At 44.9% G+C, this 25,420-nt stretch overlaps 2 protein-coding genes across 2 annotated transcripts in view; both read left to right on the plus strand.

Moving 5' to 3' along the window:
- Positions 1 to 6,167: 6,167 nt before the first annotated feature.
- Positions 6,168 to 9,024, plus strand: NEU2 (neuraminidase 2; the record flags this gene model as incomplete). The annotated part of the gene is made up of 2 exons (XM_084211932.1): positions 6,168 to 6,372; positions 8,086 to 9,024. Exons 1-2 carry the CDS (start codon positions 6,172 to 6,174, stop codon positions 9,022 to 9,024), a joined length of 1,140 nt encoding a protein of 379 aa, XP_084068058.1. The 5' UTR covers positions 6,168 to 6,171.
- A 4,169-nt stretch (positions 9,025 to 13,193) lies between these two features.
- INPP5D (inositol polyphosphate-5-phosphatase D) overlaps positions 13,194 to 25,420 on the plus strand; it is a 49,760-nt gene continuing 37,533 nt past the window's right edge. Inside the window, exons 1-2 of the mRNA XM_084212132.1 lie at positions 13,194 to 13,339; positions 18,210 to 18,273. Of these exons, the coding sequence (XP_084068258.1) occupies positions 13,206 to 13,339; positions 18,210 to 18,273 (198 nt within the window). The 5' untranslated portion in view covers positions 13,194 to 13,205. The remainder of the gene's footprint in view (positions 13,340 to 18,209; positions 18,274 to 25,420) is intronic.

The raw sequence follows: 25,420 nt of genomic DNA on the forward strand, positions 1-25,420 counted from the left end.
GCACAGATCAATCACAACTGCCATCAAATATCTCTTCACAGGATTGTTATTCTCATTCTTTCAGATCACTTCAAAGACAAGTGTTTATGGCAGCAATGAAAATTCAATAGAGAAGAGAGGAAAGCAAGGGATGCATTGAGAAATGGGATAGGAAATGGGATACTGCTGTCATCTCTGACAGCAGTAGCACAATGTAGTTGTGACATTATTTGCTTGGGTACTTGCAGCATCTGCAGGTCCTGACTCTCAGCCAGACAGGGAGAGTCAGGTACTCTCCCCCAGACAGGGAGAAGGGGTACTTCCATCCCTTTCTTCCTCAGGGTGACCTTAGGCTTGTACTTTCCTCCCTGTGCTTGGCTCCCCCCAGTAGCTCCTTGCCTGCAGCTGCTGAGATAGTTTGGTCTTGAAACACTTCCACAGAGGCTCTGGGAGCTTCACCTGAATGCATCAGCATGTCATTCCTGCATTCCTGCCTGGACACTCCTTGGTTAACCCATTTCTTATCCAGAAAGAACATGTTGATGGATTGGAGGGGTGTGGAGACAGAATGTTAGATTATCACAGCACCATCACCTGTTGGTTATAACAATTTTATAGGTTCTTTAGGCAAACTTTCCCAGAGATCAGTACTCTGAGGGAAAGCATTGAGAGTCCACATGCTGCAACCAGAGGAATTTTGCCTTCCTCAGTACCAGGGGAGAAATAAGACAGCATGCTGAACTGTATAGAACCAACAGCTGTGTCACAATGCAGCAGCCCATGCAAGTAGAAACATGCTGCTTAATTACTATGATAATGTAAAAGTCTTTCCCTATTGTTTGTCTGGCTCCCATGGAACCACCCCTTATATGCAAAACAGGTTTGCTATTTAAATGTAAGCTTGTGTTTATATGCCAGCTGATAGCTTTTCCTGGGGATCCAAGACAGCTGACATTGCTGCCAACATAAATAATTTTGCAGATTGGAGATTACTTGGTAAGAATGTGGTGAGCCTCCCTTTTGTCTAATCCAATAGGAGTAGTTTTTGGTTCTGTTTTTTTTTTCTTTTTTGCCTTTTGACGTGACTTCCAGACGACACAGAGTAAAAAGGTATTTTTTTCCTTTTCCTTTTTTTCATTTTCATAACTAGGACATTGCTAGGAACGAAAAAGGTAAATACAACATTTTGTAGGTTCAAGTAGGAATGCAGTTTGTGTATTCCTCCACCAAATATATTTTAAGAAAAATACTGCTGCTCCATGTAATTCCTCTCTCCTGCTAAGAAAACCTCCACTTTAAGGCACAAGAGCTACTGCCAAGCTGAGCCACAACAGTTTGAAAGCAGACCTGATTGATTGTTTAGGAAAGCATGTACTGGCATGATTGAAAATCCCCTTGTAAATGTGGTATGATGTTTTTACCACAAGAGAAACTTTCTGTTTCTAGTGCGGTTAAAAATTTTAGTTCAATTAGCTGCTGGATTAAAGTAATTCCAGTTTTGTGTCTTCTTCAGTTTTGAATTCTGAATGTTAAGGTTTGTTTAAGGTTTATTGTTTGACAGCTTTTACTGATAACATCTTTCTGACTTTACATTGAGGTTGATAAATAAATGTGTGTTGCTTAACTTGTTAAGAAATTCCATAGCCCAGATTTAGTGTAGGGTCTGGTCTAAGGGCATAAGCAGGCTGGAGATGGAGCGTTCTGATGCTGGGCTTTGGCAGAAATAGGCACAGCTATGCTGCCTAGGAGGGAGGAAAATTTCCACGCAGGAGTGTGCTGTGTAGCAATTATTCTAGAAGCAAACTGGGGCTTCTGTTTCTTAATCCTGTATAACTGGGCTTGGAACGTGACTACTTCTGGGACCCCTCTATGCAATATCCCAAGGGAAATGTCTTATTTCCTTTGAAGTGAGACAAGGAGTGTGTTTTGGCATAATGCTTGCTTGACTTTATACATTTGGAAAGCATGGGAAATCCAGGTCTGATGTGGAGTAGAAAATGACCAGTCCGGGGTTCTTGCGCTTGCCTTGAAAAGCAGCATTTTAGTTGAGTTTTGCATTTGACCCTCTCTGGAATTTTGATTGTGTTTTTTCCCCCAGACTCTCCCTTAATGAGTTGGATAGTTCTTTTGGGACCTATCTGAAATCATTCAAGAACAAGCTACCTGCTCCACGGAGTGTAGAGCTCTTGGACAGGGACCAAGGGATCGAGTTCAGCATATTACCTTATTTCTGTTGGTTTGTTTTAAAGACATGCTGTAATTTCAGCTTGGTTCTGATCATGTTCAGAACAGGTTTTTACAGAAGCTGAGGCCAGTGGAAATGTTATGCTTTTAACTCACTTTTCTTGGAGAGGATTAAAGCAAATAAACATGCAGAGGCTCATCCTGCTCCAAGTCTGTGTGAGCTCCCTTGAAGGACAAAAGTGGAAGGAACAAGTACCCTCTCCTGGTGTCTACCAGCGCCTTTTCCTTTCTACCACTTGGGCTCTTTCCAAGGACTAAATCCACATAAATTCCCTTGTTGACAACTGTTATTTCTTTTGACTCTTCTGGTGTGCTGGAAACAGTCTCTGCTTTGGAAATCATTACAGCTGTGTAACTTGCAAATGATGACTAATGGCTTCCTCCAGTTTAACTCCCTCTTCTCTTACTGTTTGCAGTGTGCTCATCTTTCCCTGTCTGCCCAGTCCTGCCCAGAGGTGAAGTACTGGATCTCAGTGCAGCAGCTTCCCTCGTGCCTTGGAGAGGAATTGCAGGTAAACATCAGCCTCCTTGAACACAACACTTTGCAAGGATAAGCCTGGAAAATAAATTAAAGACTCCAGTAAAAACCAGAATGCAATAGGAGATATTGGCTTAATGGCTACATGATAAATTTCTCTTCTCCTCCCTAGCACCTGTCTCATCCAGAAAGAGGTGACCAGATATGTTCTTTTCTCTTAAGAAAAGAAATACTACATCCAGTTCCCCTTTCTTACTCCTATAGATCAGGAAAGTACAACTAACTCTCTCTCCAAGTTTGTTGGGTCGATACTGGTCTGAGCAATTTTTGTCTTCATGTGTACAGCTCTCCATTCTCTTGCTTCTGTTTCAGGCCTTTGTATTCCAGTTTAGCTCTTAGTGCTTCAGAAGATATTGCTGTGATCTTTGTCTTGCCATGTCCTTGGGGTGTGCTGGCTGCAACGCTGTTTTCTTCCTTGCAGGCCAGCCAGTGCTATTTCAGTGAGGTTTAGGAACTGAGTAGCATCATGGACACACACATCCCCTGGCAATATAGCCTTGGAAGGGCTAGCATGTGTGATTTGAATTCCAGCAGTCCTGGAATATGAGCATTGGAACACTCTTCGAATGGCTGTCCAGTCAATGATTTGCCAATTTTACTTTTTTTTTTTTATTCAGAAGGGTCCAGTTGGTGGGCATGCCTTTGAATACAGGTTGGGGTCAAAAGAAAAATCAATTCCTTTCAGTTGGCTGGACAAGTAACTAAAGCAGCACTATTTTGCTTTCTTTTAATATATATATAATGAACTTTAAGCTTATTTAAAGATCCTTCATTTTTGATTCTGTGTGAAACTCACACTGTTATGACTCAATCTCTGCATGAGAATCCACAAGGGAGAACATAGAAAAAGCTGAATACTGACTTTGTGTGTTTAAAAAAGGATGGAAAAGTTTCTCTGCAGATGGATGCATAGCATACATATATATATATATATATATATATGCATACAGCCATAATACCCACGCTCTGTGTAGGGAGTGTATGTACAAGTGTATATACACACACACTCACACATATCTCTATTTAGTCTCTGGATAGATGGAAATGTCACTTGATTCCAGTATTTTCCTTGATTATAGTTGCTGTGTCCAGGAACCTCAGGCTTGTTTCTATGGCAGCTATTCCCAGTTCAGCTATTTCCTCAATTCCCATTTGGCAGTAAGTGGAAGATGTTGTGACACTCACAGTGAGCATGTCACAGGGGGGCTGAGAGTGTGGGCAGAGCTGTGTGCAGGTGACAGGCTCAGACAGGAGGGACTCATGTGCAGCTGGCAGCAGCATGGCCTCCTGTGGCAGCGGTCTCTTGGCTTTCCATCAAGGGATTCACAGACCAGCCCAGATTTCTCTCTCACTCTCTTTCTTCTTCTTTTTGGTTTTTTTTTTTTTTTTCCCCTTTCTTTTCCTTCCCTGTTGCCCTGTTCTGCAGCAGGACTGCAAGATCAGGATGGCATTATGAGCAGGAGCACTAGGGAACCTGTGCTGCACTAGACAGGCTGACTAATCTCCCTTTAAATAATCTCCCTTTAAATAGTCTGGAAGCACACTGGTGAGTTTCTCTTTCAGGAGCCATAAATAGACAGATCCATGCTGGTAAGTAGCAAACAACACAGTTATTTGTTCTAGGAAGGTCTTCCTATTTCCTTCATGTTATTGCATGGATAGCTGTGATTTAGTTCTGGTAACACTCTATATGGTAGCAGTGCTGCTGCCTTTCTTCACGCTGCTGTATCATCTGCAACAGTGAGGAGGGAGCAGCTGCTTCTGGGAGATTGACTTCCCTTTCCAGTGCCTTTGGATCAGAGTGGCAGTGGAGCTGGGGCCTGCTGTGGACTGTACAGCTGGCTTTAGCTAGAGCAGTGCAGTTCAGACCCTTCTGAGAAGTGCCGTGAGTTCAAAAATCTCACTGATATTTATAGCACCTGGAAGGTGAAAGCAAGGAATATTTGAACACTTGCTGCTTAGCTATGGATCTGGATAGAGTGGAATATGTGGCTCACCTTGTGCTTCAGACTTTTCTGGAGGATAAACTCAGTTTATTTGTGTTTTCCTAACTCATAAAGAACCACTGTAAAAAAAATTGACCAAGTCTATGTTAGTTAGGCTGGCTAATATAATCTTTAAGATGGAAGAGGGCAAACTATTCTTCAGGTAGGTACAAGCACCCTGAAGTTGCCTCCATATCTGGTCCTGAATTATCAAGGCAGCCTTCAAGAACATCAGGAGCTCATCCATGTCCGGTAGTTGCTACAGATCTTTCTAAGATTTAGGTAAATAGGAGAATCCTCAACGAACAGGGCAGCAAGTCTTGCCTCAGTGAGGTAGGAGGCATTTGAATTTCTTACTCATAGTGTATTGTCATCTTCTTCCTGCCATCCTACCCACTCAATGCGTCAGAGATCTAAGGCTTGATTTTTTAATATTTATTTTTCTTTTTTTCTTCCCCACCTTCTCTGCTGAGCAGGGAATATCCAAGCCTTCAGTTTCTGGTGCATCATGTGAGAATTTAATTTTTTTTCCTTCTATATATTTTCTCTTTTTTTCTTTCTATTTTTTTTTTTGTCCATTTGCTGAGACACAATTCCCTTAATCTACCAGTTTTTATACTGGGGTAAATTGGCTCACTGGTGCAAGAGGACAGAGGGACAAGTAGGTCTGAGGAGGGGAAGAGAGGATGTGTGGGGGCATAGCACAGACCAGTTACACAGAGGCAGCTTCCTTCAGTTGTCATGTTTGCTTTCCTTCATAACATCGCTATTAAATCATTGTAAAGAGGACAGGGTTTCTGCCTGCTCGCATCCCAAGTGATGTGACACCATTCAGACTGTTTTTTGATCTTACGGAATGAGGGGTGTTCTTTTCCTTTCCTTATTCATGCTCAGTGCTTGCCATCCTCAAACTGGGACACACCTGGGGCCAGAGATTGCCTCAGTGTGTCATTTATATGGGATTTTAGGCTCATGTTTGGCAAAGCGGAAGTTCTGTGCCAAGTTTTGTATACAACCTCAACAGAGAAATTAATGGTCTTCTGAGGAAAACTACTATAATGTCTTATTATCAACAGTCTTCTGAATTAGAGTAAACAAAAACAAACAAACAAATCCCAGCCTGTGCATTTAATTAAAAAGACAAAACAAAGCACAGCCTTTTAATTAACTGTATTTGGTGTACTTACCTTGCGAAACTCCAGTCAGACCAACCAGGCTGTTCCTGGGGTAAGGTCGGCCTGAGTTCCAGCTACTATGCTATACATAGGTTCTCTTTGAAAAGCAGAAGGAAAATACAAAGCTGAAAGTATGTTTCAATGCCTGACAGGTCCCACTGAGCAGAGAGAGCAAAAAGCAGTGGAATCTGCCCCATGACACTTTGCTGGGTCAAAATGAAGTGTGCTTTGTCCTCTTCCCCCTAGCACAATGGCTGCGTTCCCTGTCCTGGAGCAAGAAACATTATTCCGGAACGGTACCTGGAGCTATCGAATTCCAGCCCTGCTCTACCTGCCGCGGTTCAGCATGATCCTGGCCTTTGCTGAGGAGCGAGAGGACCTGGTGGATGAACATGCCAAGCTGATAGTCATGCGCAGAGGCATGTACAACCCAGCCACGCAGCACGTTCAGGTACCAGTGCAGGGAGAGGTGAGGGACACTGCCCCCTGTTCTGCCCACCTGCCCCCGGTGAGTGCAATGTATTTGCCCTCTTGCTGTAGGGACAGGGCAGCTTCTCCTCCCCAGGTACAGGAGACAAATCTGCCTATAAAGAATGCATGTCTCATTATCACTGCTGGGATTCAACCCTATGGGCAGCTGTTGGGGGGACTAAAATGGAGTAGATATTCTAGGGGTGGCTTTGACCCATCATTGCAGAGTTGGGGATGCAGATACAGAGATGGGACAAAAGTCCTGTTGTAGCAGGAAAAATACGGTGGAGAGGCAGAAATGCCTCAAGGAAGAGGAAGAAATGCCAGAATGATGGGGAGGAGTAAATTAGTGATCAGTGACTATTCCTTTTTTTTTTTTTTTAATTCATCATTTTAGGACTAATTTCTGGTTTGAAAAACAATTGAGAATAGTTAGTCTCTCCATGCAAAAATAGTGTCTGGTTTGCTGGTGCCAGTGAATGGGCTACCTCATTAACAGTTATGCTGCCGGGTGGCTGGGGGTGGTGGAAACTCTATTTATAATAATTTTTTGCATATGCAAAGGCATGAATGTCTTTGGGGGGGAAAAAAGTGATTTTATTTTTCTATTCCAAACCTTCGTTGGTTGTCTTAGATTATAGGCTCTTAAGAGCTGGAGTCTGCCTAGCAGAAGCAGCCTCTGAGCCCACCTGCAGTGTCATACCATTCAGGTAACATCTTGTGTAACTCCCTGTAATTCAGTTAGTGGGGTTCAGTTGGTCATAAACTTAATAATTTGTGTTCACATGCTAGAGTTTCTTAAAATGGAAATACTAAATTTTCAATAGAAGTTAATATTAGTTGGATAGGAAAAGATAAGATATGAACAAAAAGGCTAATCAACAAATCAGGGCAGAAAAGCTAATTAATATAACCTTACTGAAAACTACTGCTTTGCTTACCAAGCCAATAACACTATGTAGTCATAGTTTGCTAATTGCAATACTAGTGTTAGAAACATGATTGCGTTATGTGCTATTCATTTGAAGAAAACACGGCTTGCTGGGTAGTTTTACCAGCTCTATGACCTATTTTCTGAGTCAGACAGCTCAGGGTCCAAATCTCCACACCAGAGTCACATAATCAGCCCTAGCAAGGTGCCTCAGTGTAGGCTGGGTTGCCCATTCACGTACATTCACATCAAAGTGGAGGAACAGGAGCGTGAATGAGCAGGGATTTGTCATCATCCAGGATGCTTGAAAAGGGCTTGGGTTTCTCTGCAACTTCCTAAAAAACATTGACACAGCACAGCGTCTGTACTAGCGCACTTTGACCACTGGGAATGTCTGTGTGCCATATAATATATAATTTGTGAGGATTTCTGAAAATTCAGCTGCTGTAGCTTTTTATAGGGTGTCATCAGCCACCAGCTGGATTGAGATATGGAGCTATCAGTTCCTCAAGGAGTAGTAATTGAAAAGGACATAACCCACATGCTTGGTGAAGTGTACATGCTTCGTGTCATCAAAATAATTTTCACTTGCCTTTGGCTATGCCAGATTATTGTCTTCCCATTTCTTGCTCTATCCATTATCCTGCTTCTGTTCTTCCCATGCTCTTCTGTAGCTTTTATCCAGACATCCTTGCGCTATAATGTGGGTCTCTGTGTAACAGTGTGTTCCATTCTTGTCTCCCTTCCCACGGGCTGTGACAGTGGAAAAGGATGGAGACCCTTGTCAGTGCACAGCTGGAAGGCCACCGATCTATGAACCCCTGCCCGGTATATGATGAAGTCTCGGGAAAACTCATCTTGTTCTTCATAGCTGTCCCAGGAAAGATCTCTGAGCAGCATCAGCTGAGGACAAAGATCAACCTGGTACGTCTCTGCTATGTCGCTAGCATGGACCAAGGACGCACCTGGAGCGCTGCCCAGGATGTCACCGACAGGACCATTAGGAATGAGTACAAGAACTGGGCCACGTTTGCGGTGGGGCCAGGTCATGGATTACAATTGCTCAATGAGGCCCGGAGCCTTGTGATTCCTGCCTATGCCTATCGTATCTTGGACCCCAAGCAACACCCCACCCCTCATGCCTTCTGCTTCATCAGTTCTGACCATGGGACAACATGGGAGAAGGGGAACTTTGTAGGGGAGGAGAGCGCAGTGGAGTGCCAGGTAGCAGAGCTGCATTCCTGTGGCAGAAAGGTCCTTTACTGCAATGCAAGGAGCAACAGGGGAGCCAGGATCCAGGCTGTCAGCTATAACCACGGGCTGGACTTTGAGGGAGGCCAGAGGGTTGAAATGCTAATAGAACCTCCCTCAGGATGCCATGGAAGTGTTACTGCCTTCCCACCTCCCACGGATGCCAGATGTCAAGACAGTTGGTTACTTTACGCTCATCCTACAGACCCAAGGGGTCGAAAAGATTTAGGAATTTACCTCAACAAAAGCCCTTTAAATCCAGCTCACTGGACAAAACCCAGCATACTCTTCAAGGGCCTGTGTGCTTATTCAGATCTGCAGTACATGGGCATTGGGCCCGATGGCTCACCTTTGTTCTCCTGCCTCTTTGAATATGGGACCCACAGACAATGTGAAGAGATGATTTTTGTCATGTTCACTTTGAAGCAAGCCTTTCCCTCAGAACACTGAGTCTCAAGCCTTTCCATCAGCATCCCTCCGAAAACCATCTTTGCTGATGCTTTTTACTGTCATTTCTCATCCCTCAGCAAAAGGGTTTTTTTTGTTCCTGCTGCACATATAGTTTGGTGTTGGCTTATTCTGTCTGTAGATTGTGAAGTCCATTAAACATACCACAACTTAACACATTTGGTTTTGTTTTCTATTGCCTGTTCTCCCTTTTTGCCTTTCTCTTTGGCTGCTTTTTTACACATCAAGAGCCCGAAACAAGTGTGACCTTTGTAATGGGCTTCTCACCTTGAGGTCTCTGATAGACATCATCAGGGACATGTGTGCTGACAGTGCAGGGACTGCAAGGGAACAAATGGCAGCAGGGTTATGCTGAGTGGTACTTAGTAAGTTGTGGAGAAACTTCTAGAGAGGACGCTGGGCTTACTACCCTATATCTACTGTCATCTTCTTCAGGAAGCTGCTTTGGCTCTGGTAAGGAGCACTGCTTCTTGCAGCCAGTGTAGGAATGCAGGCATCTGTAATTTCCAGGGCTTTCTGTCTCCTGATTTCAGTAAGGCCATGTGATGCCTTGCTCTTGAGATATTCATGCCAACTTCTTCAGTGTTTTTGAGGCTGCCTTGTTGAGTTCCCAGGGACCCCAGAGGCTTCTGCCTAACTTAACCTTCTCCTTATTTCCCATGCTGTGTTTTCTTGCTTACTCGCCCTTTTGCTTGCACTGCATTGAGAAGGTGCAGTTTCCCATGTGTGAGAAAAACACAGCCTTGTGTGCTCTGGCTGCTTCTTCTCCCTGGGCAGTGTGAGTAGGAGTCAGTGAGGACACCAGGACCCTTCTACACTGAGGGACAGAGCAAGTGGCAAAAATGGCATTTTGCCTATATGGAAACTGCAGGATCAGGACAGGTCTGCAGAGGGAGCTCCCAATTTAGAGTCAGAAGGGGAAGTGCTTGCTGGTCTTTCTAACACAACTGCCAAACTATGATCCACATAGCAACTACTCTTATTGTTGACAACCTCATGTCTTGTTATTACAGAGTATTATTGGCGTATGAGGCGCTATGTCAAACAAACAACATTGCCCCACTTTCAGCAAAAAAGCTACAGTGTCAGAAGAAAGAAAACTGACCAAGGCCAGAGAAACATAAAACACTCAAGCTGGAAGGCTTTCTTTCCAATGCAGAATGATTTTCAGCAGATTTCTGAATGAAACAGCTCTAGTTTTGGTGAGAGAGACACTATTCTACTACTGTGTTTTGAAAAGAGGCATTATACAATGACTAGACAAGGGACCAACCAGAAACAAATGGCTACCATGTGAGACACATCAGAGCAGATGGAGCTAGCAAAGTGTTGCCCATGCCTCTGGACAAAATTCTGCATATCAACCAGTCTGTGCTTGTTTCCTGTGTGCTGTACCCTGTGTGTGTGTACATGTTCAATTACTGCAAGGAAAATATGTTTTTTCACCCTCTCGATGAAGAAAAATTCCTGCTTTTCAGAGGTCTCTCAGAACACATCCCCTTTGGTGAACACTACCAAGTCCCATAGGATCCTTTGCAGTGTAACTGCACAGCTCTGTGAGCAGTATCTGCTTGCACAGTGCTCCTACCCTTGCCTTTTACTACTGACAGCTTTCATGGGTGTTGGGAAAAAAGGCCCTGACTTTCCTCACTATGGAGATTTGTTTCAGAGCACCTGGATGCTACGGATGCCAAGGGAGTGAAGGGATCTCATCACCTTCACAGATACACTTGTAACTTGTGAAGCTTTTCCCAAGCAGCAGGTCAGTAACATGCTGGGCTGGAGTAGCAGAGTGGCTCAGGTAGCCAGTACTTTTTGAGTATTACTCATATGCTCTTTAGATGTAGGCCAGAGTCTAAATAACCTTTGTGGGCAACAGCCTGTCACTGATGCCTAATTAGGGAATGGTATATTTAGAGTTCTGCAAAGCTAACTGCTGCCCTATAGACTTAACCTCCTCATCAAGTACTATGGCATACTTTAGTTTTGTGACGTGGAAATGCATACTTAAGTTTCTATCTGGCCAAGCCTGGCAGGTCCCATGCTGATGCAGTGCACAGGCTGAATATAAGTGGGGAGGAGGGGTTGGGTGACCACTGTACATCTTGAATGATGCCACAGACATCACCAGTATTTATTTACTGGTTCTGGAGAGGCTGGTACGTGGGCACCCATCTGCTACAGTACTACCTGGCCATCAATAGCAAAATAGTTCAGATAAAGTGTCTATTACAGTGTCTTGGAGATAAGATATTATTCCAAGCTAACAAGCCATTAGGGATCATAGAGCTGTTTATATTAGGGGATTGGGATTTACCTTTTGAGCTGCTGAAGCTGTACTGTGCTTTCTTAGGATCAAGAAATATTCACAGAAACCAGCCTGCATCCAGATACATGTCTGTTGCATGGAGAGTACTGTAAGGTCAAGCGGTGGTTGACATTCAGAGCTCTTCAGTTTCCTGCCACAGCTGTACTCCAGAGAAGCTTCTGGAGGTACCAGAAATCCCAAGGATTTGGTGCAGGTGAGGTTAGCAGTGCACTGTGGCCAGGCAGGGTTGTCAGAGCAGCTGCATGGTGCCTTTGCCATATGCAGACTCTAAGTTTGGTTGGGAGAATAGTTTGTAACCATTCCATAGCTTACACCTACTGGCAAATCCACTTCCTGGCATTCTGTGTCTGACTGCATTCAGGCACCCGAATCCATAGGAGTTTGTCTGCTAAGGGCCTGTGTGGATGTTAGTGGAGCTGAAGGCCGGGTTCAGCTGAGCTAATTTTCATGTGCAGACAGTGCTTGCTCAGCATGGACAGGAAGCCCTGCACGGTGCAGTTCTGCTCATCTAGCAGGGCCCTGTTCTGGCCACACAGTTTTGGGCTGCTGCTGCCCACAGTTTCATCTTACTGCAGAGGTTAAGCTGGACACTGCAAACCAAGCCTCTGCATAGCTGAAAGCAGCAAGAAGGCTTACAGGGATGGATGCTGGGTTATGCTGGTTCACTCTCCCATTTACACACCCACACATTTTAGCCTCCCCCTGTGCACTGACAATCTGTTCTCTCCTGCCTTGCTGTCCATGCAGTGTACAGCATAGCACTTCATGCACAGTCCAGGTACTGCGGTTCTAGCACTTCTCCTGGGTCTGGGAACCAAAGGTTGCATAGGGCTAGCAGGGTTTGCACCTTTCCTCTGCCTCTGGACTTTGAGTCCCAGCTCAGCTGCTGCTTTCAGGTATAGCTCAAATGTGGATGTGCAGAGAGCAGAGTGGTTAGAGGTACAGCATAGACAACCAAAATTGTCATGCAGGCAGTGCCCCTGTAGGAATGTTCTGGAATTGCTGCAAATATGTCTTGGAGATGCAGCACTAAGCATGCCACACAGCATAGCTGAGGGACAGATGTACATACAAAGAAAAGGGAAGTGAAAGCTCCAGTACTCTCCTCTCTGATGCGGGTTGCAGACACAGCTTTGCTCCATCCCACCTTTGGGGATTTAGAGTAGGAAAGATCTTTGAATCCATCTCACAGTAGCTGACAGGGAGCTTTGGTCAAAAATCCCCAGCACAAATCAGCCTTTCAGTCTGCTTCTATACATGGAGACATGCAGTAGTTATTTTATTTTTTCAATTCTTTGAAGTTCCTTCCTCACACCTAGTTAGACAGGACTAGTCAAGGAAGGAATGGGGCAGTCAGTGCTATGTATCCTAATGCACAGTGTGTTTCTGATCAGAGATTTATTTTTTCCCCATGGAGACCTGTAGTGGGTAGGACAGAGAGACAGGAAAAAGACAAAAACTCAAAGGATCTGGCAGGAGATCGTAAACTGGACGGCAGGCCACCAATGCCTGGGGGACTGAATCTGTCAGGGAGCAGAAGAGATCACCAGCTGGGACTTTTGGACACAAAGCAGGAGGGAAAGGCAGGGAACGTGGGCTTGCTAGTCACTTCAGCAGCAGCATGAAGAGGGAGAGTGGGGGCTGCAGGGATATGTCACACTCACTCTCTGAGCTGTTTGAGTTGAGGAAGTTGTCCGTGGCTGAGTTTCCTTTCCCTCTCTGTGCTATTGAAACAGGAAGCTGGTGAGCCGAAGCTGGCTGATCGTTACACACAGACACACAGGCAGCTCTGGCAGCTCCTGTGTTGGCATTCAGGTTTCCACCAGCTCCAGCGATGGATCAGTGCTGGTACCACGGTAACATCACTCGCTCCAGAGCCGAAGACCTGCTCTCCAAAGTAGGCAAGGACGGCAGCTTCCTTGTGCGGGCCAGTGAGTCAATTGCTTCAGCATATGCACTCTGCGTGCTGTAAGTACAGCGTTCACCGCGCCCTCACCCACACTGCTATCCCTGCTGGGCAGGGGTCACTCCTGCCTCCTCCCCAGCACAGAGGCAAACAGGTGCTGCACTCACTGGGAACGTGCAGCCTTCCTCAGAGCACCGCTGGTTTCACCAGACTGAGCCATGGGGTGGGGAAGGGTTAGGAGCCAGGCTGAATAAACCCATAGTTTATGTACTGCTGTACTGCTCACGCTGTTCTTGCCCCTGATTCAAAAGGAGAGAATGGTCAAAGGCACTGCTGCTGTGTTTTGAGAGAAAATAACCTCTTGAACTTCTGGAGAGTCTTAACAACTTGGGTCAAATATTTATCTTTAGTGACCCCAGTTTCAAGCCTGTGACCTCCCAGGCACTTTTCTTGCTCTGGTTCAGTGTATGTTTGAGCTCCCTGTTTGTACTGTGTTGCATTCAGCAAAAGGCTTGAAATAGTTCCTGGAGCTGTGCATAGTATACCCAGCACAGCAGTGATTCCACCTGCATCATTTATGTGGCTCATGGGGTAAACGTTTCATGTGGGGAATAGGGAGAGAAGTGCTGGTAGCCCTGATCCCCTCATTCTGGGTTAGGTCAGGAACCAGAGAGCAAGGCCACCTACTCTGGGTTTGTGAGATGCAGGTTTTTTTCCTGGAGGCAGGAGAGGAGGGGTGAGAGGAGACTGGAGTCAATAGGTAAAATCTGAGACATTTAACTTTGTCTTACAGAGAGATCAGGCAATTGCTCCTTTCTTAGGAGAGATCAAGAGAGCCCTTGTGGTACCCTATCAGATCCTCTTTGCTGCCATTTTGCAGCAGATCGATGAAACTAATTTAATCTTTACCCCACATTACATTACAAACATTACAAGTAGGTTTCTCATTTTCTGTCTGAAAGTCTATTTCTTGTAGTGGTGAAGGTGGTGCTGCTGTTTATAACTCTGGGCTAACTGCTTGTCTCTGAGGTCAGATTCTGTGACAGCACTGTTGGCTGCTGAGTGCCATGGGGCTGGGTAACTGCCCTGTGTGCGTAGGTGTTGGACTGCCAGGGAGTCGTGGCTGGGGAGTGGGTGTCTTCAAAAGGCACAGGGAGCCTTGCTGCCTGCCTGATAAGGTGACTGAAACAACACAGGGAAGAGTTTTGTGTTTCTGAAAGGAGCAGAGAAAGAAGGGCAGCTGCAGATGAACAGCCAGTACAAGCAGGAAGGAGGAGAGAAAATCCTGTAACAGGAGCTGAGGGCCCGAGTGGTCAGTCCGGGAACAATTTACTAGAACAGACTGTTGCTTCCATTTAGTGATTTTAGTATTACCCCACTGATTCAACTTCTAACCAGTATGTACACAAAATATTTTCACCAAGAGATGGTGGGGATTATAGAAAGGGAAGGTGCTGCAAAAAGGCCTACTAACATGCATTTGCATAAGTTTTTCCATTGTAAATGTTTATGCAGCCAGCTTTGAAAGCCTTTTGTGACTTGAGAGACACGGGATCAGGAAATAGAAACAATATAATGACCATGATTTTCTGAACCGGGAGCCAAAGGTTATATTCTTAAATGCATTCTGAGGTAGCTAATATGAACAGCTTGATTAAAGAATTGGGGAGCACCCAGCCTTGCCAGGCAAGAGCAGCTGGATCAGAGGTGCGAAGGGCTGGCATTAATTACAGCCTGGGAAACATCACACAGACTGCTGTCAAATGATCTGACATAAGCTTTCAGCTTATGCTGGCTTGCAGTGAGTTTGTGGAGAGGTGGTGAATAAGTCTTTCCCTCTGAATGTCATCTCCACAAAATGGGCACCTTTGCTGAAGCTGAAAACTTCCTCAGAGATGTATCAGTTTCAGCTGTGCTATTGACTGGGAGGTGTTTGAAGTTTTAGCTCTTTAGTTACTTTGTTTAAAAAATAGAGGCTGGAGACAAAGAATGGGAGAGTGGGCAATTGAAAGGCTGACTGCAAATTGTATCCACAAAAGAGAATTATGTTGAAAAGGAGCAGGTGTCAACTGTGTATACATAAGGAAAACGAAAAAACATGAAATTTGCTCTGAAAAAGAAATGTCATATTCTACAAAGCTCTAATATTTACCGGGCAGATCAATCAAGATCCAGCAAAAGCATTTATTATTGCAATATAAAAAAATGAAATAATGATTTCCTTGAAAAGCTGCTTTAGAAAAACAGGGTTTGTATAAATATAGACAAGTAGAGGAGGTGTATTTGGAAAGTCTTTTCAGAGTGCCTTGCCTCCTTTTCTGAAAGTTAGAGCAGCAGCATTTAGAGAGTGAAAGGCTGGGGAATGCTCCTCCCCTTGCATAGCTGTCCCCTGCTCTGGTCACACTGCCCCATAAAAGGCAAGAAACAAAGCCCTTTTCCTCCTCCTTTCTCTGTGCCTAAATAATTTGATCTGTCAGTCTATTGACAAGAAATGGGGTCTTTTACTCACCTGGAGGGGAACGCCTGAATCCTGAAATCCAAAAGAGCCTGCTTAGTGTTCCCTGCACCTAAACCGGTACCATTCCTCCAGGGGATCTTCTGTTGGCAGTTCCTCCATGAATAGCTGCAGGACTAACAACACTTCTAGAGGTGACACTCAAGGACCAGCTGCTGCTCTGGGACGCCTCTAAGAGGACCTTGCCTGTGAGATGTCCTTTCCAATGCCGTGCCTCTCTTATGGTGCATTTGGCATAGGGAACCAGGCCTAGTACAGCAGCCCTGTTCAGTGCTCCAGACACTCCCAATATGCACATTATCACCTGTGCATAAAAACATACAGGGAGAGGAAGGAGAAAATGCCTACCTTGTCACACTGTTACCTCCTCTGGTTGGTTGAGAGGACAGGGAGATGACAAGTACTTGGAGGCTGATGTTTTATTTACCCTCCACATGGACAGCCTGAACAATGGCTGAACAATTCTGAACTCAACCCAGCTTTTAGGGAGGACTTAGAATGTGGTGGCAACTGGGACCACATAACTTGACAGTCCAGATGCTGATGAGAGGAAGCCTAAGGGTAAAAATGGAGTAAGAATCCTGGTCTTCTCCATCCACGTGCACTAAATTAAGGGACTGGCAAGGAGGATTCCTCCTTTGATCCTAGGAGTGTTCCTTCCTTCTCCTGTCTCACCCAACCACCCTTCTTTCATTGCTCTTATACTGATCTTACTGGTCCTCAGCCTAAACCTCTTTACAAGCATTATGTGAACAGCCCTGAACTGTCTGTGTGATGGGCCACTTTCCGTGAAGGCGACATGAGAGTCCTCTTGTGAGCAGGAGCCATTGGGCTGCTTCATTTATCAGTTTCATAATCTCCACACCCACAAATTGTCTCTGCTGCAAGAATAATTCTGCTTAGCTCTATTTGAATATCAGCAGGAGTAAATGGTGTAAGAGGGCTGCATTGACACACAAAAACAAACCCCATGCCCTTCCTTGGCTCATATCCTCACCTGGCACTGATTGCCCTGTTATTGGTGGAATTAGCAGTGCTGTAGCTGTCCTACAGTTGAGGATCACGTCTGTGACTTCCAGCTCTGTACCAGATGTGTGAATAAATAGATGCCTGTGAAAGGAGTTCTAGAAACAGCTTGAATTTTCTTCTGCGCCCTTTGCATTAATGCTATCAAAAGACACACGCTCATGTGGATACGTGTCCTCCAGACATCCTAGGAAAACTCAGCTATTATCTGCGAGGAATTTATTTTCATTTCCAATGTCTCTTTGTGACTCGTTGTATAAGGCTGCCTGAAACCCTGTCAGTCTCCTCTCTCCTGTGTGGAATGATTTTGAAAGGTGTATGATGAATAAATTCACATCACAACTCTAAGAGTGATTAGGATGTTTATTGATTTGCCTGATCTCCCCAGCTGGGGAGATGACCTCAGCCCACATTTTGTGACAATTCCACAGACAGTGCAGTGTTTCTGTTACAGCCAAGGAAGATCTGAGTGTGGATTCTGTTCTTTCTTTTGAGAAGGAAGGGGTTGAATCTGCACCTTCTGGTGGCTCAAAGTGATATTGTATCTTTTAAGTGCTTTGCAGATAACTTAAAAGATTTGATCAATCTTTTGTTGTGAGAAAGGTAAAAATATATTGTCTAGTCAGTACTTCTTGGGTGAACCACACAAAGCTCAGCAGCTGCTAAGGGAGGTCAAGCTTACAGCACTGTTCAGGCTTCCCTTGGGCTCCTGTGTGTTGATGTGTGACCCTCCACTGAACACAAGACTCCTCCATCCCCCCTTAAATAAGTATCTAATTGAATTTAACTGGGACAAAGTATTTGTTGTGGGTGCCCTACAGATGCAGTGGGTGCCCTACATGTACAGTGTGCATCCACACCAGGATGGTGAGATGGGTTTTCATTTAAACTGTTGTTTAGGATATGTGGATAAAAATGTGCCTGGCAATCAGATGTTGTATTGTGATTCAGCTGAAATATATTATTTGCTTTATCCAATACAAATCAATGCACTAGCCCTTCAGTTTACTCATTTATTGCTGATTTTGGCCCTTTGCCTTTTGGATTTCTGCTTTTTAATTTCTTCCTGAGATGCCTGCTCTACTGACAGCTAGAGCCACTTGGTGTTTTCTCTCTTTCTGGCCAGAAGAAGAGTGGAATAACTCCCTCTGAGCTAATGCTGATATCACTTTCTTCAGTGACATCTGCAAGCAGATGTTCCTGTTTCAGTGACCAGGAACACTTCAGGCTCCAGGAAAAGAAAGTAAGAAAGAGAAATGGTTTAAAACCCTTGTGCATGAAGCAATCTATATGTCTCAGGATTTTCCAAGGTCTTTTCTCACAGGGAGGGATGCCATAGTGAGATTCCCTTCTGGACATGGTCTAACCATATCACCTGTGGTCTGTTCCAGGTACCGGAATTGTGTTTATACATACCGAATTCTGCCTGATAAAGAAAATAAACTAATTGTCCAGGTAAGCCATCTCTGTGCTATTTTGTCCCACAAAAATACATTTGAGAACTGCTGGTTTTCAAAGTAATTGTAACACCAAGAGAAAAAAAAGGTATAAGGAATTAAACTAATGTCAGGCCAGCAGTGGTGCTGTTGAGATTTCAGTCTCCAGTCCAGTCCACAGCTGTGGCCATCAGCATTCTTTAACACACATGTCTCCAATTCAGTGGCACTGCCATGTTTTATGTAACTGAGAAGCTCAGCACGTGGGATAACTTCTCCTCTGAAGCCAACTTCTTATCAATACATCATGGATTTTTTCAATCCAAAACTGCAGCACAGTTGCCTACACCCAGAGAATGTAAATTGAGTTCTGGTCTCAGGATCCAGAAAGTACCAAGACTGAGGGTAGGAATTTCCGATGTTCTGTTTATTCCTATTTTGATTTAGGAGCCTAAATGAGCCACTTCCCCTTCCGGTGCCACTTCCCCTTCCGGTGCCACTCTCAGCTTATTTTTTGTTTTAATATAAATAATGAAATTTGGGGTGGGGAGGGAGGCATGGTCTCGTACAGCCCCAAGAATTGGGCATGGGTTTACTGGGCAACAGTGGGGGCTGCAGCTGACTCATGCTCTTGGCACAGTCAGTGCTGCATGGGCATTCCCTGCTGAATGGAATGGAAATTCCCAGGCTACCCAGTCTGCCTTGCTATTCAGAGTCGTTCTGCAATAATTCCTTCCCATTTCAGTTGATAACTAGCTTCCCACACTATAAATCAGATTTCTACCAACTTCATAAGCAGCTTATACGTCTCTCATGCGCCATGTTAGTTGTGTATTTCCTCATGTGCTTTGGGATTATCAGAGTTGCTTTGAGATCTCCGCTAAGAGGCAGCATATCTGAAACTAGTAATGAGTTAGTGAGAACAGCTGTGTGCTGGCAGTTTGCTTTCAGCTGTGGGCTTTTGGTAAGAATGGTGGATTGTGTGTCCTGGCTGCACACATCCAGCTTGGCTCCTTCAAGACCTACTTTTGGGTGTCTTGGGCTGTTCTCAGGAGCCCCACTCAGATACAGCTCTGCACAGACACAGCTGTATTGCCTCCAAGGCTAACTCCAGGCTCTTGGTGCTGTGCTCCAGAGGACTGTGTGCCCAGGGCCAGCCACTATGGCCCTGTTGGCCTTGACAGCTTGATTCCCCAGAGCCATTGAGATTCCTCTGCCTCATTTGTTTCTGAGGAGGAACTGGCAGCAGGAGTCTATGCTGGACATGACCTGGGTCTGTAATGTTACTATGGCATGTCACCAGAGTTCATCCCTCTTCATGGAGCACTGGGTGCCACTGTGCAGAGGAGCTTGTGCAGGCTCAGCTGGGTGCAAGCCTGGGACCAGCACCCAGCTGGAACCAACTTGCCATTCCCACCTGGCTCCACACACTGTGCTGTAGGCTCTTTGTAGTGATACTTGATATTCCCCCATCTGATATATCCCAGCCATTCTGTCCTAAAAAGTGTGTTTGGGTGCATTGTGCTGATGTGATGTGGTGGTGGTAAGAGCCCAGAAGGTGATATGGTGTTTGTCTTTGACAGTACCCAGAGAGCTGCAGAGATCAGCGTCTCTCTATGCCAGAGAGCTCACAGATGGCGCCCCACAGGCAGGGAGAGTGTTGGGGAACACCTGAGGCCCAGGCAATGGGCACAACTATCTATGTCCCACACCAGCTCTGTGGCATGGCTGGCATGGGACCCTGGCACTGCTAATGGTGTCCTTGCTCTTTGCACTGGCAGCAGTATGATGAAGGGAACTTGTAGAACTCTTAATTCTGAATAACTTCGTGGTATGAATTTGGCAGCTGCTTTGTCTTTTGGAAAAAAAGCACAGAAATTATCCTATGCTGGGTTTTCCTGTGTGGGAGAGGAAGAAAGGCAGGCCAGAAGGTGTCTGCAAAGGCAACCACACAGCCCCACACTTTGTCCCTCTGTGCCCTGGGCAAGCCGTGTCCCCTCCTCATCCCTCAGCTGGCAGATCCTGTGAGAAATGCTGGACATGCAGCTTGGCCTGGAGCCTGTTCTAGCAGTACACAGATGCCATGAGGGACAAGAGAGTTTGAAACCCGAGCAGAGAGCAATGTACCTGTGTGTAGCTACTCTCTGGAGAGTGCTGGGGCACAGGCTGCTCACAGCACCTGCCAGTGAAGGTCTTTGCAGGGAGTTCTGTGCATTGCAATCCAGGAAGATGCGAGTCACGCTTCCCAATTTGTACTGGATCCATGATTGTTTCTGCAGTGACAAAGGGCCTGTTTTCATGTACAACTCTCGTCTGCAGAGTTGTATATGTACAGTGCTCAAAGCACTGCAGCCACAAGAAATCTTTGTTTCCCTGTGCTGTATCAATGGGCAGCTCTCCTGCTGGATCAAGGTTTATGAACAAGAAATTTGTGAGATTCTCTTGGGTCCCATGTTGTGGTTGCAAGGGATTTCTCTTGTTTCTGTTTCATAGAATGCAGAGCGACTGTGGTGGAGTACCTTTGTAAGCTGGGCTGCCAGGAGCTGTAGGTTGAATACCAGGGGTAGGCTAAATAGAGTGTGTTGTTAACTCATGTTTTGAAGACACAACACCTCCTGCTTTGTGCTGCCTTATTCCACTTCTGAGGTAGAGGCAAATGAAGGGGGCTGACTTCTTCCAGCAAGAGAAAGATGCAGTGAGAGTTATAATTAAGGCTCAGAGGAAGAACAGTCCTGTGTTCTTGGCTGCTGTTCTTGGTACAGTGTTCCAGCTGGGCCAGGCTTTTTTTTTTGGTTGCTTGTCTATTGATTTTTAGATAGAACAAAAACTACTTCATGTATCTTAAAAGATCAGATTTTTGAAAAGATTACTTTTTTGCAAGGATGTAAAAGCTGTTGACTAGGATGGAATGTGGACATTTTAAAAAATCCCATTGATAAAGGAAAGGGTCTACTAATCCTATGGAACTAGATCAGGTGTTAAATTAATACAGCAATCAGAAAATGCATCTAATTTCTGGGTTTATAAAAATTATATAGGAAAGATTCAGTACTCAATCTTGAGATTAGCCTGTATTGATTACAAATATGAACTCTGATTATCAATGTGACCTTTTTTTTTTACCTGCACAGTGCTTCTTCCTAAAAAAAAGAGCTGTTTTCCTGTCCAGATCTGGACTGCTGTCTGTCAGGAATTTTTCTTGATGACAGCAGGTTTAGAAGATCTGTCATATCACAGCTACATACTCAACGCATGTGATATGACAGCTCTCCCTCTGCCACACTGTGGAGTTTTTTCACCCTTAAAGCTGCAAGTTGCATAACTTTTTTTGTTAAGTCTTGGAGAGTATATTTCATTTTTCTGAAGCCTGGTCCCACCCTAATGGGATGATAGTGTCTTTTTTTTTGCATGGTTAAATTAACTGCTCAAGGACAGGTGGAAGAAGGGGAAGTACACATTTTTTGTATGCAAAGGTGCACTTTTGCATTCAGGCAGAAGAAAAAAATATTGGTTTATGTCCTTCCAGCATTTTGTGGCATGGTTTGTGATCTGCCATTAGGATTCTACATCTGCAGCAGTAAGCATGGTAAGGAATTTCTCTTGCCTGCCATATCAAGATCATGGTGTTGCCAGCATGTTGAAGAAAAGTGTTGTTTCAGGAGGAAAAATTGGATCACCTTTTTGAAATAGTCTGGATAAGCAATTTTGAACATGACACCTGCCTTCATTTAAAAGACAGGAGTCTGCCAAGGAAGGCAGGAATATCCCTCAGGATGAAAAATATGATCTCCTTCCCTCTGAGTCATTATAACTTTGAAATTATGGGGCTTTTCAGGCAAATAACAGTTCTTTACTAGAATATATATATATGTGTGTGTGTGTATGTGTGTGTGTATGTATATGTATATATTCTTGGCCTTCTCTCGGCTGTTCCAGTTACAGCCAGCAGGGGCGCTGGTGGCTCCCGGCCGGGCAGGGTAGGGGCGATGATTCCCCCACGCCTGCAGGGGGCGCTGTGGCGTGGGCTCGGCCGCTGCTCTGCCCCTGGGGGTTGGCGGGAGAGAGGGAAAAGGGGCTTCCCTTGCACTCCCGCAGGGGCAGCTGCGCCCGGTGCCCTCCGGAGGTGAAATGGCTGCAGCGGGAACCTCGGGGCGGCGGCTGGAATGGCAGAGGCCAGCAGGCCTCCAGGGGCAATGAACTGAAGTGTAGCACTAAGCCCCAAGTGATGGCAGAAGGAGTGGGGTGTCCCAGTGGGTGCTGGGTTTTGGGCTAAAGTGTAGCAAAAACCCCGAAGCAGTGGCAGAAAATGGCCGGGGCTGTGCAGTGGCAGCAGGGCTCTTGAAGGCAGCTCAGAGATACTCCCTTGGAGTGAAGAGGAGTTTTCCCCTGAGGTACCTGGGTAGATGGTGAGGGTCCTTCCCAGGGAGATTGGATGTTAACAAGGTCCCTGTCCCATGGCTGCTCTGACGAGCAGAGGCTCACCCACAGTAAGGAGAACCAGTGAACGACAGAACTCCACGGTGGCAGCGAATTCTCCCTGCAGCAGCACCAGCAGCATCTCCCCTCCAATCCCAACAGCGAGTGAGATGCTGAGATCAGCCCCTCATCCCCCAGCCAAAATCTCGTGGCATTTCTGCACTTCCAGAGAGAAAGCCCCTGAACTAACAGACTGCAGTGAGCTGCACCCTTCCCCTTCCTCCATGGCTATGTCTTTGTCTCTCTTAAAGTATCATCTTTATTATCTCTTAGGCAACAAATGGGAGAAAATTCCCTGAAAGAGGAAAAAAAATTGAAAAATCCTAACCTAATACATCATCTTTTTTTACGTTAATGGGGGAAAGGGTATTGAACAAAGACTATGCCTTGCATAGCACATGCTCTGAGGCCCTTCATTTTTGAATAACCTTTTCTTTGCTTTGAGCAAAACTGTTTCACCAACTCCAGAATTTTGTGGATTACCTTGTTGTGAGAAGGGATCAGGAAAAGCAGCCTTCTTCTCATGCTGCACAAGAGACTGTATTACAGTAAGGAAGCCATTAATATTTTTAAAGTTACAGCCTGGTTTTCTTTCCTCTTCCTCTCTCTGGGCTGTCCTAGCTGCCCAGCTCTTTGACAGAAGGCAGCAGTGTGTATGCATCTTCCTGCTCCATGGGGAAACATGGGAAATACTCATTTTGCAGTCATAGTGCCTGATCATCATTCCTGTGTGCATAAGCACTTCTTGCATTTGTGCTGAAATTCACTATTTTAAAAAATTACTTACATTTATACTTGTTACCTGTTGTAAAGGGAGGGCCTGACCCTTTTTACTTGTGGTTTCCTAACTTCAGTGAAAATTATAGATACCCTGGCAGCACTGTTTTGCCGTAAGTGATCATTTGGCTATTTTTTTTTCTTTTTCTGGTAATTTTCTTCTAGTCTGACATGGGGCTTTGTGTAACAGGAAACAAGTAGTGCTATGTGAGCAGTTAGAAAGCAGGCCAGCAGCTGTGACTCACGGCACCAACTGACACTAAGAGCAGATCACCAGTGTGCTCTGCAGCTCCTAGGAGGTAGGAGAACCCCTAAACACTGTATAGAGCTTTCTGCTGAAACCCTCCCTCCCCAGTGCACTTCTAGAAACACATATTTTGGGAATTATCTTGATTTGTACCCTGTATGTGGGTTGACTAAATATGCCAGAACAAATAAGATTTTCTCTCCTGGGATGGGCAAGAAGCACAATGAGAGGGGTGGCTGTCATGTCCCTGTCAGCAGGACTGTGCCAGCTCCTGAGCAGGATTAGCTCTGCTTCTGTTGATGAGTCCTGCAGGGCGGGGCTGGGGCAGAGGCCCCATCCGGTGTGCAAACCCGCTCTGGAGCGCTGGCTGCTGTCCTGTGAGCAGCCTCTGATAAGAGCTGTGAGTTTAGTTCAGTTCCTGCAGTCCTGGTGTCACTGCTACTGTCACCAATGTCAGAGACACTGTCTGCCTGTGCCATTTGCATTACCAAGTCCATTGTCAGCCCTTTGCAGAGAGATGCAAAATTTTCGTTGTTCTCTTTGTTGCTGCGCTGTAATCTCAGTGTGCTGTGCTACTCTGGCTCTTGTGGCCACCAAAAGTTTTTCTGTAACAGGAATTTGTGATTTGCTCTGGACTTTGATAATTCATCTGTATCTGATAAAAACCTTTCTACTGGGAAATTGCTCTGGAGCTGAGTGATAAAGCAAAGTAAAATGCTTCAGGTGAGGCTCAGCCATCCACCTCTTATAGCTTCTGTTACAGTTCTGGGAGGTGTTTGTACCTGTGCAACCTCATGAGCTGCAGTGAAGACAGGGCAGGCACAGGTCTGCCTAAAATGCTTCTTGCAGATTGCACAGGGGCTGTCTTAAGAAAAGATAATGATGAGAAGAGAATTCACCTAAATTGTCTGTTACCGTGGAAAACTCACTGTGCTTGTGGGACTCTGTTGGAACTGCAGGATTGATCAGAGATATCACTTTTCTTGGATAGAAAGGACAAGTGAACAATCCGACAATACTTATAAACAATGTATTGAAGCATGGTTAGGGAAGCACATTTCTAGTATGTCCAAAACAATAATTTAATTATATTAAGCTTCATTTTATTACTAAAAAATATAGATGCTAAAATTTGAATATTTTTCAGCATAATTTAATGTTGATTTTAAACAGTTTGCAAAGCACTTTACATGTAGGACTGGAAATATTTTACAATCAGAGCTTAGCAAAATCCATGTATTTCATGTTTCAAGCTATCCAAATGTTTTTTCCATTCTTGCATCTGAGGTAGGAATGAACTTAATGCACTACACAGGTTTTGGAAAGCTGAAAGAAGCAGCATTTTATAAGAGAGCTAGGTATTTCCTGAAACATGCACATTCCTGTTACTGAATCTCTCAGTATACAGAATTCTTCATACAAACAAACCATATCCAGCTTTTGTCTAGTTTGAACCCTTTCAGAATGTTTCCAGTTTCCTGAAATATTAAAAAAAATTCAGAGAATATGGTTTAAACCAAGTTAAAGTGATATTATTTTGTTTTTCAACATTCAGAAAACATAACCAGGTATTTGGAAGCTAATGCATACCATGAAGTGAAATCCCTTTTCCTTTTATCTGGATGTGCTGTCAGATGAAATCTCCCTCTAATGAGTGAAATGCAAA

This window comes from Fringilla coelebs (genome assembly GCF_963513975.1).
Source record: "Fringilla coelebs genome assembly, chromosome: 10".
Classification (NCBI taxonomy): Eukaryota; Metazoa; Chordata; class Aves; order Passeriformes; family Fringillidae; genus Fringilla; species Fringilla coelebs.